Raw genomic sequence first — 19,734 nt, 5'->3', positions numbered from 1 at the left:
CTGCTCACCATAATCATTCAATGATGTTTTCCCCCGGCAACCTACTTCTGCCCATCCCTCCCCTTACTGATTAAGATCCATCTCACTTTGATCATGTGGATTTAGGCATAGCCAGAGCTGTACTGATAACTATGCATGCCACAGCGGATGTCTTAGTGGTTTGTGCTGAAATAAATCTGTTCAGTTAAGCGGTTAGCAGTTTACATGGTTTCATTTGTAGAGGTGTTCAGTGGTTTAACACACTTGAAGTCTTTATGTCTGGTGGTGTATACACCTGAGTGTATGGAATAGGGTTGCCATCGTGTGAACATTTAGGTGTCAGTGGAGGGTGGAGACCTACGGAGATGCGTTGGCTATGTTGCCTTGTTGTGTTGCTATGGGCATGAGAGGTGGAGTCTGGGATGTTAGGTAATCTGTGTTGGTGTGGTGTGGCCTCGCTCTCTACATTCTCTCTCTCATGTCCTGTTGTTTATTTTATTTTTTTATCTCTGAGCTCACCTTTACCTAACCCTCTCCTCTTCTCCCTACAGGCCACCCACTACAGTTTCCTGTCCACTCTGGAGGTGCTGGGGAAGCTGATGTTCAGTGCCCTGGCGGGGGGCCTGGTGGACTGGGTGGGCTTCCCCACCGCCTTCCTCCTTTTCCTGGTCCTCTCGGCCGGGACAGCCCTCCACATCTGGAAAGCCACAGACACAGGGGCCCTCAGGGAACAGCCCAAGTGATCAGCTTTTTGTTCTTGACCTTACTAACACGTCAAGCTACTCAAGGGGTCAATGATCAGTTGAGTCGTTGAACAAGGTGTGTGAGTGTAGGGTTGGAACAAAAATCTCCACACCCTATAGGTGTCCAGGACTAGGGATGGTGATCACTGAGCTTGAGGAGGAGGAAGGAGTGTGTTGCATGAGGGTGAAGCGAATTCTGCCGTACGTCGGCGTCCTAGAAAAACCCTGTATCTCACTTTTTTAAACATAAATTGAAAGTTTCACAGAACAATCCCTTCCATGTTCTGTGAAAGTGTAATGAAACTAGGACTAATATAAGTAATTCAAAAAGCCTTTTGAATTTCCATTAATATATGGCAACAACAACGTTGTTTTAGATTCCTGAAAAGTGAACTTATTTTTTTTTATACACGATTTTTCCAGGACACTGATGAGTAGTTATATTGATTATGGGGATTGGATCAGTAGCATAAGGGATAGGGAGGACAATAAAGAGGAAAGATGTTAAGGGGTTGTTGGAGGACATACAGTTCCATCTGAGCCATTTTCACATTTGCCAAGCCAGCAGTAAAATTTAAGCCAGCAGTTATACTTAGCCAGGGATTAGCCAGCGATGAAAGTTCTATGTCATATCAGTTTGGCATTGTACTAGTTTTGTGGCGACGATTACGAATAAATCCCTACTACCAATTATCAACACTGTAAGATACTCAGAAGAGGCTAGTGAGCAGTGAAGTACAACATTTGCTAGCTAGCGTACGATTTTGATTAGAGGTAGCTAGCTTGAACCTGCTAGCCTAGGTTAGTTGTTAGCGCAATTAGAGAACCAGGTCAGACTTTATTTGGATAGTTCGGATTACTATCAACAAACTATCTGTTGATAAGTAACTGCTTGCTATGGTTACGGTTAGGTTTAGGTTTAGAATAAGGGTTAAGGTTAGGGTAAGGTCTAAGTTTAGGGATATGATAACAGTTAAGGTTAGGGTTACAGCTAGGGTTAGGGTTAGTAGTAGTTGAAATGTTACTGATAGTCTGTAAAGCATCTACAGATGGACTATCCAAAAAAGGTGTTATCGAGAACCGTACTGTAGCCATACATTTTGTATGGTGGTTAGTTATCCAGGATTGGCAACAAAAAACAACAAAAATAACAATTGGACATTTTCAGGAAATGTTTTTATGAATTCTGGGGGAAAAATGAATTATATGTAATGTTACATAGATGTTGGTTGTTTAACTACCTGCTGATATTACTTGTTTGAGTTGTTAAATAATGTGTAAAGTTCTTAAGAATAACACACACACCTCATCTTGAAACACAGCAGTTGAAGCAACTTAGATTGTGGTGCGGTTAATTCGACCGGCTGTCAACGCTGTAGTGATGGTGTGGTGGGGAATCAGGCGCAGAAGCAGAGGTACAGTCCAACAAGACTTTACTATGCAAAATAATCCACAAGCGGCAGGAGGCCAAACAGACGCGCACAGGCGTCAACACACGATCGCACGAAAACACAGTGCGCAAAACTCTCCTAAAACAGAGGAGGACACTACTAATACTGGCGTACTGGAAAAATAACACAGCTACGCAACCATCTGACAAGCGACAATTACACACAACACTATACACACAAACAGGGAACTAAATAGGGTGCATAATGAGACCTAACACAAAACAGGTGTGGCTAACAGACAAAACTAATCAAACAGGAAACACAGAACATAGAACGGTGGCAGCTAGAATTCGGAGACGACGAACGCCGAAGCCTGCCCGAACAAGGGAGAGAGGCAGCCTCGGCCGAAACCGTGACAGTACCCCCCCCCTTGACGCGCGGCTCCAGACGCGCGCCGACTCCGGCCTTGGGGACGACCCGGAGGCCGCGGCGCAGGGCGCGTCGGATACCCCCGATGGAATTCCGTCAGGAGCGACGGGTCCAAAATGTCTCTCCTCGGCACCCAGCACCGCTCCTCCGGACCGTACCCCTCCCACTCCACTAGATACTGAAGACCCCCCCTCCGACGTCTAGAATCCAAGATGGATCTCACGGTGTACGCCGGTGCCCCCTCGATGTCCAACGGGGGCGGAGGGGTCTCCAAGATCTCATGTTCTTGGAGTGGGCCCTACCACCGGCCTGAGAAGGGACACATGGAACGAGGGGTTAATACACTTATACTCCACTGGTAACTGTAATCTATAACATACCTCGTTCAACCTTCTCAGGACTTTAAATGGCCCTACAAACCGCCGACCCAGTTTCCGACAGGGCAGGCGTAGGGGCAGGTTTCTGGTAGAGAGCCAGACTCGATCTCCAGGTGCGTACACAGGCCCCTCACTGCGGTGTAGGTCGGCGCTCGTCTTCTGTCGACGTATGGCACGCTGCAGATGGACGTGTGCAGCGTTCCACGTCTCCTCCGAGCGCCGCACCCACTCATCCACAGCGGGGGCCTCGATCTGGCTCTCATGCCATGGTGCCAGAACCGGCTGGTACCCTAAAACACACTGAAAAGGGGTTAGTTGGGTGGAGGAGTGGCGGAGAGAGTTCTGTGCCATCTCGGCCCAGGGCACATATCTCGCCCACTCCTCCGGCCGGTCCCGGCAGTATGTTCTGAGAAACCTGCCCACATCCTGGTTTACGCGTTCCACCTGCCCATTACTCTCCGGGTGGTAACCCGAGGTGAGGCTCACCGAGACCCCCAACCGCTCCATAAAAGCTCTCCAGACTCTGGAGGTGAATTGGGGACCCCGGGTCAGCCACAATGTCCTCGGGCACCCCGTAGTGCCGGAACACATGAGTGAATAGTGCTTCGGCGGTCTGTAGGGCAGTAGGAAGACCCGGCATGGGGAGCAAACGACAGGCCTTAGAGAACCGGTCCACAACGACCAGGAGTGTAGTATTCCCTTGAGAGAGGGGAAGGTCAGTTATAAAATCCACCGAGAGGTGGGACCATGGTCGTTGTGGAACGGGCAGGGGCAGTAACTTACCCCCTAGGCAGATGTCTAGGCGCCTTACACTGGGCGCACACCGAGCAGGAGGAAACATAAACCCTCACATCCCTGGCCAACGTGGGCCACCAATATTTGGCACTAAGACAGTGCACTGTCCGGCCGATACCCGGATGTCCAGAGGAGGGTGACGTGTGAGCCCAATAGATCAATCGATCCCGACACTCGAGCGGAACATACTTCCGACCCTCCGGGCATTGTGGTGGACTAGGGTCGGTGCGTAATGCCCGCTCGAGCTCAGAATCGAGCTCCCACACCACCGGTGCCACTAGACACGACTCCGGCAGTATGGGAGTGGGCTCCACGGACCTCTCCTCCCCGTCATACCGCCGAGACAGCGCATCTGCCTTACCGTTTTGTGACCCAGGGATGTAGGTGATCTTAAAAGAGAAACGGGTCAAAAACATACTCCATCTAGCCTGTCGAGGGTTCAGCCTCCTCGCTGCCCGGATGTACTCCAGGTTACGGTGGTCCGTCAAAATGAGGAAAGGGTGTTGAGCCCCCTCAAGCCAGTGCCTCCACACCTTAAGGGCCTGTACCACAGCTAACAGCTCCCTGTCCCCTACGTCATAATTTCGCTCCGCTGGAATAGAAGGCACAGGGGCGGAGTTTAGGTGGCGCGCCTGACCGTTGTGAAAGCACGGCGCCAATACCGGCCTCAGACGCGTCCACCTCTACCTGAAATGGTAAAGAGGGATCCGGATGCGCCAGCACCGGAGCCGAGGTGAACAGGTCCTTCAGCTTCTCAAACGCCCTGTCCGCCTCGACTGACCACTGCAGACGCACCGGGCCCCCCTTTAAGAGAGACGTGATGGGAGCTGCCACTTGCCCAAAACCCCGGATAAACCTCCGGTAGTAATTCGCAAACCCCAAAAACTGCTGCACCTCTTTCACAGTGGTTGGTGTTTGCCAATTACGCACGGCTGACACTCGGTCTACCTCCATCTTCACCCCTGACGCAGACAACTGATACCCCAAAAAGGAAATCGACTCCTGGAAAAACAGACACTTCTCTGCCTTCACATACAGGTCGTGCTCCACCAGCCTCCGCAACACCCTGCGCACCAGGGCCACATGCTCGACACGGGTAGGTGAGTACACGAGAATGTCATCTATGTACACCACGACTCCCTGTCCCTGCATGTCCCTGAAGATCTCATCCACGAATGATTGGAAAACTGACGGAGCATTCATCAACCCGTATGGCATGACTAGATACTCGTAATGGCCCGAGGTGGTACTAAAGGCTGTTTTCCATTCATCATCCTTCCTGATGCGCACCAAGTTGTACGCGCTCCTGAGATCTAATTTCGTGAAGAAACGCGCCCCATGCAACGACTCAGTCATGGTCGCAATCAGCGGGAGTGGATAACTATACTTCACCGTAATCTGATTGAGACCACGGTAATCGATGCACGGACGCAAACCACCATCCTTCTTCTTCACGAAAAAGAAACTCGAGGACGCGGGGAAGTGGACGGCCGTATGTATCCTTGTCTCAGTGATTCGTCTATGTAAACCTCCATAGCTTTCTTCTCCTCCTGAGACAGAGGATACACATGACTCCGTGGGAGCGCAGCTCCCTGCCTGAAGGTCTATCGCACAATCCCCCTGCCTATGGGGTGGCAACCGCGTCGCCCTCGCCTTACTAAACGCAATAGCCAAATCCCCATACTCAGGTGGAATGTGCAATGCGGGCACCTGGTTTGGACTCTCCACCGAGGTAGCCCCTATGGAAACGCCCAAACATCTACCCACACACTGAGCAGACCACTCCATCAGAGCCCTCTCCTGCCACGAAATAACGGGGTTATGGGTACTTAACCAGGGCATGCCCAGCACCACCGGATACGCAGGAGAATCAATCAGAAACAGTTGAATTATCTCCTGATGACTCCCCTGCGCACACATCCTAAGTGGCGCCGTGACCTCCCTGATTAAGCCCGTACCCAACGGACGACTATCTAGGGCGTGAACGGGAAAAGGAACATCAACAGGGAGAAGGGGAAACCCTAACTCTAAACAAAACTTCTTATCAATAAAATTCCCAGCCGCGCCTGAATCTACCAGCGCCTTATACTGGGAATGAGGTGCCACCTGCGGAAAACGCACAGGCATACAAAAATGGGCAACAGTGAGCTCTGGGTGAATGGGGCGCCTACTCACCTGGAGGGAATCCCCAGTGCGGGACCTGTCGTCATCTCCCGAGGAGGCCATCCCCAGCACCTAGCCGCGGTGTGTCCTCCCCCGACCACAGTTGGTGCAGTGGATGGACCCCTCACCTGCCGACTCCTCCTACCTCTAGCGCCAGCGCCCCCGAGCTCCATAGGACACGGCTCGGATGCGCTGGAGGGTGAAATGGACGGACCCCCCTCAGGACGTCCGCGGGAGGCCAATAGGTTATCTAACCTGATAGACATGTCGACCAGCTGGTCGAAAGAGAGACTGGTGTCCCTACAGGCCAGCTCCCTACGGACGTCCTCTCTTAGGCTACATCGATATATATCTACGAGGGCCCGCTCATTCCACCCTGCATCAGCCGCTAGAGTACGGAATTCAAGCGCGAATTCCTGAGCACTCCTCCTCCCCTGCCGGAGGAAGACCAGACGCTCCCCCGCCGCTTTCCCCTCCGGGGGATGGTCGAACACCGCCCTAAAGCGGCGGGAGAACTCGTCGTAGGTGATACTCGCGGCGTCGATCTTCCTCCACTCCGCGTTGGCCCATTCCAACGCCTTCCCGGACAGGCAGGATATCAGGGCAGACACGCTCTCATGCCCCGAGGGTGCCGGGTGTACGGTGGCCAGGTACAACTCCACCTGGAGGAGGAATCCCTGACACCCAGCCGCGGTTCCGTCGTAGGCCCTCGGGAGAGCGAGTCGGATCCCTCGGTGTTCTGGCGCTGGAATGGGCAGGCTGGCCGATGGTGCTGGCTGGGCTGGCGGTGAGGAAGGTGTTGGAGGTGCGCCCCAGCCTCGGAGCGTGGTGATTACCTCCTGCAGGGCGGTTCCCATCTGGAGGATCTGTTCCTGTTGCTCCCGAACCTGGACCTCCAGTCTCGTCGGCGCTGCTTCGGCTCCCGCTGATTCCATGTTAGAGGTGTGTAATTCTGTCAACGCTGTAGTGATGGTGTGGTGGGGAATCAGGCGCAGAAGCAGAGGTACAGTCCAACAAGACTTTACTATGCAAAATAATCCACAAGCGGCAGGAGGCCAAACAGACGCGCACAGGCGTCAACACACGATCGCACGAAAACACAGTGCGCAAAACTCTCCTAAAACAGAGGAGGACACTACTAATACTGGCGTACTGGAAAAATAACACAGCTACGCAACCATCTGACAAGCGACAATTACACACAACACTATACACACAAACAGGGAACTAAATAGGGTGCATAATGAGACCTAACACAAAACAGGTGTGGCTAACAGACAAAACTAATCAAACAGGAAACACAGAACATAGAACGGTGGCAGCTAGAATTCCGGAGACGACGAACGCCGAAGCCTGCCCGAACAAGGGAGAGAGGCAGCCTCGGCCGAAACCGTGACACCGGCAAGAGGCGTCTACTGGCAAAATGACTGAAATATTCAACCAATGTCTCACACCGATTGAATACCATCTGTCTTTTGTTTACCGTATCACTCATTGTGATGACTGAATGACAATATAACAGATAGTCACAGGGATGACAGTTCACGGAGGTGACATAGTGACACAGGGCCTAGACAGTTTCAGATAGGGACAGCCATGGGGAGATAGAACCAGAGCAGCCATGTTATGAATTGTCATGATCAGCGGGGTCACTGTGACCAAGTCCATGCTAATGTAAAGCACCTGTTGCAAAGCACACCCCTGTCTCTGACACGTGCTGAGAGATTGTCACAAAATAAAGCTGTTATCCAAATGTCTATGTGCCATGCATGTTACTGCAGTAATGTCATATCCTGTAATAATCCTCTACCTGAACTTACCCATTTTTAATACCGTCACTTTGGCATCAGTCTAAAAAAGAATAATAGTAAACACCTGTACATTTGAAAGAGATAGAAGCATAAAGTTAATATATCATACCCATTATATCCAGCGGACTGAAGAAGATTTAGTCTAGCCATTGTTGGGGACATTCCACCATGCCAAATCTTGGGACACAATTATGAATCCCTCACACACGCCTCTCATATATCCACACCCTATATTACTCTGGATCAAGATCTCATTACATCAGGGTCCTCCTGATAACCATAGCTCTGTGTGTGTGTGTGTGTGTGTGTGTGTGTGTGTGTGTGTGTGTGTGTGTGTGTGTGTGTGTGTGTGTGTGTGTGTGTGTGTGTGTGTGTGTGTGTGTGTGTGTGTGTGTGAGAGAAAAAGAGACTCAGTTTCTCTCCTATACCCTTCCCCTTCCTCCATGCAACACACCCATCACATTCTAGCTACAGCATTGGTATTTCTCAGAAATCACATGTGGTATAGGCATTTTCAACACACATTGATCATGTTTGGCTCTCTGTCGGAGAATCAAAACAAAGGTGTTTGGAAGAATGACTACATGAATGACCATGTAATCAATAGACCCATTTAAATTCTAACATAACATTGAGCGATGATATCACTACACATGCAGTGTTCAGCTTTCCTGCAGTACAGCACTGTTGAGTATTACATTGCCTAATTTGTCTGTTTCAAGTCAGTTGTAATCCTTGTATTTCCTACAGGTGTTATTTACCAGATTAGGGAAAACCCAACACTCGTCTGCCTCTGTACAATAGGTAACCTGGCAGAAAATCCAGACAGAAGACCCATACCAGCCCCCCAAAAATGGTTTCCTTGCCAGTGAAAAGGGCATGGCTTAACACAATCAAATATTACATTATCTGGGAAGAATTGAAAATGATACAGATACAACAAAAGATACATGACAAAGATACATATTCATTCGACTCCCTTGAGCTTTATCAATGTGAGACAGAGTATCCTGATGAATCACTTCAGTTCAATCACTATTACAAAGGCAGTTAACCCCTTCAAATCCCTGGCCCCTTGTCTTCTCAGAGTTGTGGATTTGCTACAGCACTGGCTGATGGACAGACATGTAATCATGGCATCGTTAGAGAGGGCTTTTCATAACACACCCTAAACACTGTGACGCAGTGCAGTTAACCCTCAGCCAACGTGTCATGACAGGTTGTCTATGAGACACAGAGGGGGTGATGGGATGGAGTTGTAGTAGAGGGCAGAGGAATGAAGGGATGGGGGGGGGTTGAAACATGGGGCGTCTTCTGCTATGGCCCTAATGGCTCAAACGAGGTTGTGAGAGAATGGGGTTGAGGCCAGGGATGGGGGCGAGAGGGGCCCGCGACCCACTGTGAAGTGACTCAACCACAAACACCACATGAGCTGGCAGCTTGTCACATCTCCACCCATCAGAAAGGACTCTATAGGCCCCTCTTTATTGGACGTTTCCCTACAGACCAGCTTCTTTATACAGTAGTACATCACTATACGAACTGGCTCCCATTACCAAACACATCACCATAGACAGCAAAGATAACTAGGCATTTGGTTTTATGTACACCATAGACCTGAGATGACATAACCCTCTTGGCCAGGTAGGCTCGAGCAGATCAGTGGACAGTGTCTGCTGATTGCCTGCTACAGGTGTGGATGGACAGTCATTCATCATGTGCAGGAATGTGAGGTGTTTTCAATGAGGCAAAGCAGTGTCCGCAAAGAGCAGTGAAAAATGGTTTCCTCTCACTAACGTAAGGAGATTGATCAAAACAAACAAATATGTAGGTAACTCTTAAAAAAACATTGACACAGGCAATCCTCGTTACCTGGATACCTACTTTTACTAAAATAAACGGTGTTAATTTGGACGCAGTAATTGCAGTATGTACTGCACTGTAACTGCAAAATAACTACAGTTGAACTGCAGTTGAACAACAAAATGACTGCACAACTGCAGTTACAAAAGTGAGGATGTAGTGATTATAAAATGTTAATTGAGCTTCTGCTTCTGGGCGTGGGACTGTGTGCCCCTTATTCTGTCCAATGAGGTGTTTTCAGAAAATATATCTGTCCATTAAAGGGTCAATCTGGGATTCAAACAACAACAAAGCGGTTACCCCACCACTTTTTGGTAAACAGCTGAGGGGGTGGAGAAATGTATCCACTTTCCAATTCATAGACAGCGCAATGGATGCAAGGACTGACCATCCACACCTGTGGAATGTTGCATTTGGCGAGCCATCATCGGCCTGACTGCCTCTGCAATCTCAGTCATATCCTCTTTGATTGTAACTGCCAGTGAAAGTTATTTCACTTTATCTCTGATGCAGTCTTGTTACTCAGAGCGACAGAGCTTCTCACAACAACCCTGCTGAGATAAATGATCATTACAAGTGATCATTGATCAGTAATGATTTTTACAACACTCAAGCGGCATATTCTTTCATAGGTTATTAATAGATTTGGTTTACATGGAGTCGATTAAGCCATGACACAAGTGACCGAGTTATTTTGATAATGAAATAGGTAGACTACAGTGCATTCGGAAAGTATTCAGACCCCTTGAGTTTTTCCAAATGTTGTTACGTTAAAGCCTTATTCTAAAATTGAGTCTACACACAATACCCCATAATGACAAAGCAAAAACATGTTTTTTGAATTTGTTTGCAAATGGAGCAGGTTTTCATCAAGGATCTCACTGTACTTTGCTCCGTTCAGCTTTGCCTCAATCCTGACTAGTCTCCCTGCCGTTGAAAAACATCCCCACAGTATGATGCTGCCACCACCATGCTTCACCGTAGGGATGGTGCCAGGTTTCCTCCAGATGTGATGCTTGGCATTCAGGCCTAAGAGTTCAATCTTGGTTTCATCAGACCCGAGAATCTTGTTTCTCATGGTCTGAGAGTCCTTTAGGTGCCTTTTGGCTAACTCCAAGCGGGCTGTCATGTGCCTTTTACTGAGGAGTGGCTTCCGTCTGGCCACTCTACCATAAAGGCCTGATTGGTGGAGTGCTGCAGAGATGGTTGTCCTTCTGGAAGGTTCTCCCATCTCCACAGACAAACTCTGGAGCTCTGTCAGAGTGACCATCAGGTTCTTGGTCTCACCCGATTGCTCAGTTTGGGCAGGCGGCCAGCTCTAGGAAGAGTCTTGGTGGTTCCAAACTTCTTCCATTTAAGAATGATGGAGGCCACTATGATTTTGGGGACCTTCAATGCTGCAGAAATTTGTTGGTACCCTTCCCCAGATCTGTGCCTCAACACAATTCTGTCTCGGAGCTCTACGGACAATTCCTTCTACCTCATGGCTTGGGTTTTGCTCTGACATGCACTGTCAACTGTGGGACCTTATATAGACAGGTGTGTGCCTTTCCAAATCATGTCCAATCAATTTAATTTACCACAGGTGGACTCCAATCAAGTTGTAGAAACATTTCAAGGATGATCAATGGAAACAGGATGCACCAGAGCTCAATTTCGAGTCTCATAGCAAAGGGTCTGAATACTTATGTAAATAAGGTATTTCAGTTTTTTATTCTTAATAAATTAACAAATTAGCAATCTGTTTTCACTGTGTAGATTGATGAGGAAAATGTTAATTAAATCCATTTTAGAATAAGGCTGTAACGTAACAAAATGTGGAAAAAGGGAAGGGGTCTGAATACTTTCCGAATGCACTGTATATTGAGCATTATTTTTGTAGTAATTATTTTATATTATAGCTTAAATTGAAATGAACGGATTGTTGTGTCAATTGTTTTATATATCAGTTCATAGACCCGAAGCCAAGGTATTGGGACATCTAAAACCTGTTCCCAACTGATTTGAAATGTATACGGTATTGCAGTGAAATGTTTTGGCTTGAAGTGAAACTGAAACATTTCTCAATTTATACTAATTATTTTAAGCCATTTATATTTTTTTTATGGGGGACAGACAAATTCTTTCATAAATTTTTTAAGTAATTGTCTCTTCCAATTTTGTAGCAGAGCCATGATGAGTTGGTTATCATTTTGTATTGCGCATACACCTCCATACACTGTTGTTAGTTGTGACATAATTTTACCGTTCTTGTTTACAATGTCCTTCATAAATATTTATATATATATATATATATAACAGTCACTTATCAAATAATTACCTCTTATCAGTCTCATTCTGACCGTCGCATAATCCTTGAACCTGCAAGAACCCTAACCTTATTGATGAATCAGCAATACACAAATTGGCTTAATTACTTATTTACAATACAAACACACACACAAACACAGGTTATTGATTACTAACGTAAAACAATGAAGACAGGTCCCTAGTGGACTGGACTAATAATAGCATGAATGCTTGGGTAGAGGAGGGTCAGAGTGGAAGGGAGAGAAAGAGATTCAAACTATCGTGGTTACTTTGGAAACTACGCTCACGGAAATACAAATGCTTAAAACTCCACTAAACGCTCATTCGGATTAGAAATGCAACATGTATTTACGTGTAGCTGTCCTCGATAGTTGAGTTGATGTTGTAGGACTCTGGTTTGCCCACCAGAGATCCCAATGTCCTTGGTAGAGTTTCTGGTCGTAGTGGTGGTTAGAATGGATACTTCAGATGTAGCAGCAGTTGTCTGAGAGGGATTGTCTTTCCCAACTCGTGTCTTTAGTGACAGTTCTCTAGACGACTAAACATGCCAGCTGCAGACTGAGATGATAATGTCTAGTGCATGGTCTTCGTCTTCACCACGTGTAGAGGTTGAGAGTTTCAGAGTTCCTCCATTTTAAACGTGTGGACTAACATCTCACGTTTTCTGGTCTTACCATTTTGTAACGTGTAGCTTCAGGGTCTTGTAGAAATTCAACCATTTGCAACATCTGGCTAATACCATAGTATGCTTGGTCTTCCTTTGGTAATGGAGTTGTAGTTTTAAACCATTTTGTAATGTTTAGCTCACGCTTCACGTCTGCTGGTCTGTAGAGTTTCAACCATTTTAAGCCGTGGGGCTTCCTGGTCTGAGGTGAATTTCATCACAAGGCTTTTTATGTATTCGGGGTAAAAGGGGCGTTCCATCATGTTTGTGCTCATCTGGGCGTGGCCACTGACTGAGTAATCTCATCTAGAATGCTAAAATCACATTGTTATCTTCACAAAAGTATTATTATACTTAATCATTTGTTTTATACAACAATTAGATGCAACCCTCATAACTGGGAAGTGTACACCCCCAGAGATACAGTTATGTTGTTCCACCATCTTTAATGACATCACAACATAGTAACAAATTTGACAAGATTGTCCTTTAAGTCCTCACCAACCATTTCCCACATTCTTTTAAGTAGGAATATTGTTTCATTATCCACTTTTGGATGTTGGAGTCTTGGCAGGAAGACTTCCTTTGTCTCACAGGGAAATTCCCTCTCCCAATATTGCATGGCACGGAAAATAACGTTTCTGCAAGGAATTTACGACCAGTCATAAAACTGGCCCCCAGGAAAGTGGGTGTTCAAACCTTTGCCTAGCTGGCATCTTTGATCCTCAGCCCATGAGGGCAAGTCATGACACTATATATTTTGCTACATTTTAGATAGAAGTTAATAGTCGCAAAATCGCTCAACTTTTCCGGGATATGTACACCAAGCACATCAGCTTCACCATCCACCCATTTAAATCGAGAGACCACATAGCAATTGAAAGTCATCCGTAATATAGTATAGGCCTCCCGAGTGGCGCAGTGGTCTAAGGCACTGCATCGAAGTGCTAGCTGTGCCACTAGAGATCCTGGTTCGAATCCAGGCTCTGTCGTAGCCGGCCGCGACCGGGAGACCCATGGGGCGGCGCACAATTGGCCCAGCGTCGTCTAGGGTAGGGGAGGGAATGGCCGGCAGGGATGTAGCTCAGTTGGTAGAGCATGGCGTTTGCAACGCCAGGGTTGTGGGTTCGTTTCCCACGGGGGGCCAGTATGAAAAATTAAAAAATAATGTATGCACTCACTAACTGTAAGTCGCTCTGGATAAGAGCGTCTGCTAAATGACTAAAATGTAAATGTAGTACACTTATCATAGTTGGGTTTTAGTCCAGAGAAACAGGAGAAATTATCAAAGTCCTCAATTAGGCCCTTCAATATTGAAGATTAAGGAGTCAAGAGAAAACGTGAATCGTCGGCATACATTGGTACTCTAATTCCTTCATTTTTATCCCCTTAATAATGTTATCATTAGATCTGATTTTTAAAGCTAACAATTCAATGGCCATAATAAATACTGCAGGTATGGTGACAGAGGGCAACCTTGTTTTATGCCTCTTGACAATTCAAAGTTCTCAGAAGTAACCATTTTATATTTTTTTATATAAATGATTGTTGTACATGACTTTTACCCATCTTGAGAGATTCTCCAAAGTTGAAAAAATCCAGGCACTTATAAACAGATTCTAGACATACTGTATATTCATGCAGATTAGAGTACACCTCTAAAAATAGCTGACTGATTGTCACGGTTTCGGCCGAGGCTGCTCCTCCTCCTGGTTCGGGCAGGCTTCGGCGTTCGCCGTCCCCGGAATACTAGCTGCCACCGTTGTATGTTTCGTGTGTTGATTGCTTTGGTCTGTCTGGTACACCTGTGTCTGTTTGTGTCCTAATTACGTGTCCTATAAGTTTCCTGTTTTGTGTTAGTTATATTGTGTGTTGTTGTCCGCGTGTCGTTTGAGCTGCGTGTTTTGCGCTCTACATGTTTTGTTTTACGCATGTTGCGTACTGTTCTCGCCTCTGTATTTTCGAGGTCGTGTATTGATTATTGTTCACTTTACTATAGTAAAGTTTGTTGGACTAAACCTCTGTGTCCTGCGCCTGACTCCTCATCACATCCACATCGGTGCCAAACTGACAGAACAACACACCATCTATGGAGTCAGCAGGATCAGCGACGACAACCTGGTCGCTAGAAGAACGGCTCAGTCAGCAGGACTCCATGATCCGGCAACTGGAGGCCGTTCTGGGCGAGGTGTCCAACACTCTGCACCGGTTGGCTAATGGAGAGGTGCCCACGTCCTCATACACCATCCCATCACCACCGGTCAGTCCTCCTCTCTCAGCGCCGGAACCCAGTGGTATTCGGCTCTCGCTCCCGAGGGCATATGACGGTTCTGCAGCCGGGTGTCAGGGGTTCCTCCTGCAGGTAGAACTATACCTGGCTACTATACACCCAGCGCCCTCGGGATACGAGAGCGTCTCCGCCCTCATCTCCTGTCTATCCGGAAAGGCGTTGGAGTGGGCCAACGCCGAATGGAGGAGAATAGACGCAGCTACCATCACCTACGCTGAGTTCTCCCGCCGCTTCCGGGCAGTCTTCGATCACCCACCTGAAGGGATGGCGGCGGGGGAGCGTCTGTTCTACCTCCGACAGGAGAAGAGGAGCGCACAGGAGTTCGCACTGGAGTTCCGGACGTTAGCTGCGGATGCAGGATGGAATGAGAGGGCCCTCATCGACCAGTACCGGTGTAGCCTGCGAGAGGACGTTCGTCGTGAGCTGGCCTGCAGGGACACCAACCTATGCTTCGACCAGCTGGTGGACATCTCCATCCGGCTTGACACCCTGCTGGCCACCCGCGGGACGTCCCGAGTGGGGGTCGTCCATTCCATCCTCCAGCACCTCCGAGCCAATTCCTATGGAGCTCGGGGGTGCTGGCGCTAGAGAGAGGAGGAGGGAGAACCCGAGGGGGGCCACCCCCTGCACCAACGGTGGCCGTGGAGGACACACCGCGGCCAGGTGCTGGGGAGGGTCTTCTGAGAGAGGGGACAACAGGTCACGCACTGGGGAGTCATTTCATGTGAGTAGGCGCCCCACTTACCCAGAGCTCTCTGTTGGTCACATGAGTATTCCTGTGCGTTTTCCACAGGTGGCACCTCATTCCCAGCATAAGGCGCTAGTAGATTCAGGCGCAGCTGGGAACTTTATTGATCGGGCATTTTGTGCTAGGTTAGGAATTCCCCTTCGGCCGGTAGAAGTTCCATTCCCTGTCCACGCATTAGACAGCCGGCCGTTGGGGTCGGGTCTGATCAGGGATGTCACAGCACCGCTGACGATGACGACGCAGGGGGGTCATGAGGAGATCATTCAGTTCTATCTGATTGACTCTCCTGCGTACCCAGTGGTGTTGGGGCTTCCCTGGTTAAGCACCCATGATCCTACCATAGCGTGGCAACAGAGGGCTCTTATGGAGTGGTCTGCCCAGTGTGTAGGGAGATGTCTAGGTGTTTCCATAGGGGCGACCTCGGTAGAGAGTCCGAACCAAGTGCCCGCACTGCGCATTCCCCCCGAGTATGAGGATTTAGCACTAGCGTTTAGCAAATCGAGGGCAGCACGGCTACCTCCTCATAGACAGGGGGACTGTGCGATAAATCTCCAGACCGGAGCAGCTCTTCCCAGGAGTCATGTGTATCCCCTGTCTCAAGAGGAAACTGCGGCTATGGAGACTTACATAGCCGAGTCCTTGGCACAGGGATACATACGGTCCTCTACTTCTCCGGTCTCCTCGAGTTTCTTCTTTGTGAAGAAGAAGGACGGGGGATTGCGCCCGTGTATTGATTACCGTAGTCTCAATCAGATCACAGTAAAATACAGTTACCCACTTCCACTGATTGCGACGATGACGGAGTCATTACGCGAGCGCGGGTTCTTCACAAAGTTGGATCTCAGGAGCGCGTACAATTTGGTGCGCATTAGGGAGGGGGATGAATGGAAAACAGCATTTAGCACCACCTCGGGTCATTACGAGTATCTCGTCATGCCATACGGTTTAATGAATGCTCCTTCAGTCTTCCAATCCTTTGTTGACGAGATTTTCTGGGACATGCATGGGCAGGGTGTAGTGGTGTACATTGACGACATTCTAGTGTATTCTTCTACACGAGCCGAGCATGTAGCCCAGGTGCGCCGAGTATTGAGACGACTGTTGGAGCATGACTTGTATGTCAAGGCAGAGAAATGCCTGTTCTTCCAGGAGTCCGTCTCCTTTTTGGGTTATCGGTTGTCCGCGTCTGGCGTGGAGATAGAGGTAGATCGGGTAGCGGCTGTGCGTAATTGGCAAACTCCAACCACCGTAAAAGAGGTGCAGCGGTTCTTGGGTTTTGCTAATTACTACCGGAGGTTTATCCAGGGCTTTGGACAGGTTGCAGCTCCCATTACGTCCCTGCTAAAGGGGGGTCCGGTGCGCTTGCGGTGGTCAGCTGAGGCGGACAGGGCATTTGTCAAGCTGAAGAACCTGTTCGTCTCGGCCCCGGTGCTGGCGCATCCGGATCCCTCTTTGCCTTTCCAAGTAGAGGTGGACGCGTCCGAGACCGGTATTGGGGCAGTCCTGTCACAACGGTCCGGCACGCCACCTAAGCTCCGCCCCTGTGCGTTCTACTCTAAGAAGCTCAGCTCGGCGGAGCGCAATTATGACGTTGGGGACAGGGAGCTGTTAGCTGTAGTCCAGGCCCTAAAGGTGTGGAGGCATTGGCTTGAGGGGGCTCAACACCCTTTCCTCATTCTGACTGATCACCGTAACCTGGAGTACATCCGGGCAGCTAGGAGATTGAACCCTCGTCAGGCTAGGTGGAACATGTTCCTGACCCGGTTTGTTTTTAAGATCACATACATCCCTGGGTCCCAGAACGGTAAGGCAGACGCCCTGTCCCGGCAGTATGACACAGAGGAGAGGTCCATTGAGCCTACTTCCATACTGCCGGAGTCTTGTCTGGTGGCTCCGGTAGTATGGGAGGTCGTAACGAAATCGAGCGGGCGCTGCGTGCCGACCCTACTCCCCCGAGTGTCCTGTGGGGCGGACGTACGTTCCGCTCGAGGTTCGTGATCGGCTTATTTCTTGGGCTCATACATCACCCTCCTCTGGACATCCTGGTATTGGTCGGACGGTGCACTGCCTTAGCGTAAAATACTGGTGGCCAACGTTAGCCAGGGATGTGAGGGTTTATGTCTCCTCCTGCTCGGTGTGTGCCCAGTGTAAGGCACCTAGACATTTGCCCAGGGGTAAGTTACATCCTCTGCCCGTTCCACAACGACCATGGTCCCACCTCTCGGTGGATTTTGTGACCGATCTACCCCCTTCCCAGGGTAATACCACCATTTTGGTCGTTGTGGATCGGTTTTCTAAGGCCTGTCGTCTCCTCCCACTGCCGGGTCTCCCTACTGCCCTACAGACCGCCGAGGCCCTCTTTACCCACGTGTTCCGGCACTATGGGGTCCCCGAGGATATTGTGTCCGACCGAGGTCCCCAGTTCACCTCCAGAGTCTGGGGGGCTTTCATGGAACGCCTGGGGGTCTCGGTTAGCCTTACCTCGGGGTACCACCCAGAGAGCAATGGGCAGGTTGAACGTGTGAACCAGGATGTGGGTAGGTTTTTGAGGTCCTATTGCCGGGACCGGCCGGAGGAGTGGTCGAGGTATATCCCCTGGGCAGAGATGGCCCAGAACTCTCTCCGCCACTCCTCCACCGGATTAACACCTTTCCAGTGTATTTTAGGGTATCAGCCGGTCCTGGCACCGTGGCACGAGAGCCAGACCGAGGCCCCTGCGGTGGACGAGTGGATTCGGCGCTCGGAGGAGACGTGGGACGCTGCCCATGTCCATCTGCAGCGTGCCATCCGTCAACACAAGGCGAGCGCCGATCGCCACCGCAGTGAGGGCCCGGTGTACGCACCGGGAGATCGAGTCTGGCTCTCGACTCGAAACCTGCCCCTCCGCCTGCCCTGCCGGAAGCTGGGTCGGCGGTTTGTGGGGCCCTTCAAAGTCCTGAGAAGATTGAACGAGGTGTGTTACAGATTACAACTGCCTATTGAGTACAAAAATATTAACCCCTCGTTCCATGTGTCTCTTCTCAGGCCGGTGGTAGCTGGTCCACTCCAAGAGGAGGAGATAGGAGAGACCCCTCCACCCCCTTTGGACATCGAGGGGGCACCGGCGTACAGGGTCCGGACTATATTGGACTCGAGGCGCCGGAGGAGTGGTCTCCAGTATCTCGTGGAGTGGGAGGGGTACGGTCCGGAGGAACGGTGCTGGGTGCCTAGGAGGGACATCCTCGACCCATCCCTCCTGACAGAGTTCCACCGTGGGCATCCCACGCGCCCGGGTCCGTGTCCTCCTGGCCGTCCCCGAGACCGGGGGGGGGTACTGTCACGGTTTCGGCCGAGGCTGCTCCTCCTCCTGGTTCGGGCAGGCTTCGGCGTTCGCCGTCCCCGGAATACTAGCTGCCACCGTTGTATGTTTCGTGTGTTGATTGCTTTGGTCTGTCTGGTACACCTGTGTCTGTTTGTGTCCTAATTACGTGTCCTATAAGTTCCCTGTTTTGTGTTAGTTATATTGTGTGTTGTTGTCCGCGTGTCGTTTGAGCTGCGTGTTTTGCGCTCTACATGTTTTGTTTTACGCATGTTGCGTACTGTTCTCGCCTCTGTATTTTCGAGGTCGTGTATTGATTATTGTTCACTTTACTATAGTAAAGTTTGTTGGACTAAACCTCTGTGTCCTGCGCCTGACTCCTCATCACATCCACATCGGTGCCAAACTGACACTGATTATGTTGGCAGGGAGTACAGATTCTTTATGAAAATGGGTGGTTCCTCATTGAAACAAATGGGCAAATTCCAATTCGTGCAACTGAAGATTAAACTGAAAATCCGCGATATGATGTTGTCACGAGCAGCAGGATGAACTGAAGATATTGCAGATCAGCGCCATGCAAGATGCTGCACTCACACAGAGTATTTGCGCATGTGCACGAGTACACTTCCCTCTGCTGCGGGTCAACAAAAGCCAAGAAGTTTAGCACAGGGGGGGTCTAGCAGGCTCAGATACAGCCTCCCCCTTGAGTTACCCAAAAGTGAACTAACTAGAACATCCCTAAATGGGCACTTAAATACATTTGGCCACCTATTCTTGGCGCACAGGCCAGGTATATCTATGCACACTAAAGGGTGCGTGTTCACACAACATTCAACATGGAGAAACGGAACACATGCTCTCCAAACAAAG

General features: G+C 49.4%; 1 protein-coding gene across 1 annotated transcript in view; it reads left to right on the top strand.

Annotated features, from left to right (window-relative positions):
• Nucleotides 1–1,551, top strand: part of LOC121584561 (major facilitator superfamily domain-containing protein 3) — a 30,622-nt gene extending 29,071 nt beyond the window's left edge. The window contains exon 6 of the mRNA XM_041900509.2: nt 531–1,551. Coding sequence (XP_041756443.1) covers nt 531–722 — 192 coding nt within the window. The 3' untranslated portion in view covers nt 723–1,551. The remainder of the gene's footprint in view (nt 1–530) is intronic.
• Nucleotides 1,552–19,734: the final 18,183 nt, after the last annotated feature.

This window comes from Coregonus clupeaformis, chromosome 16, assembly GCF_020615455.1.
Source record: "Coregonus clupeaformis isolate EN_2021a chromosome 16, ASM2061545v1, whole genome shotgun sequence".
Classification (NCBI taxonomy): domain Eukaryota; kingdom Metazoa; phylum Chordata; class Actinopteri; order Salmoniformes; family Salmonidae; genus Coregonus; species Coregonus clupeaformis.
Note: the sequence above shows the minus strand (reverse complement) of the source record. Positions and strands in the feature narration are given on the sequence as shown.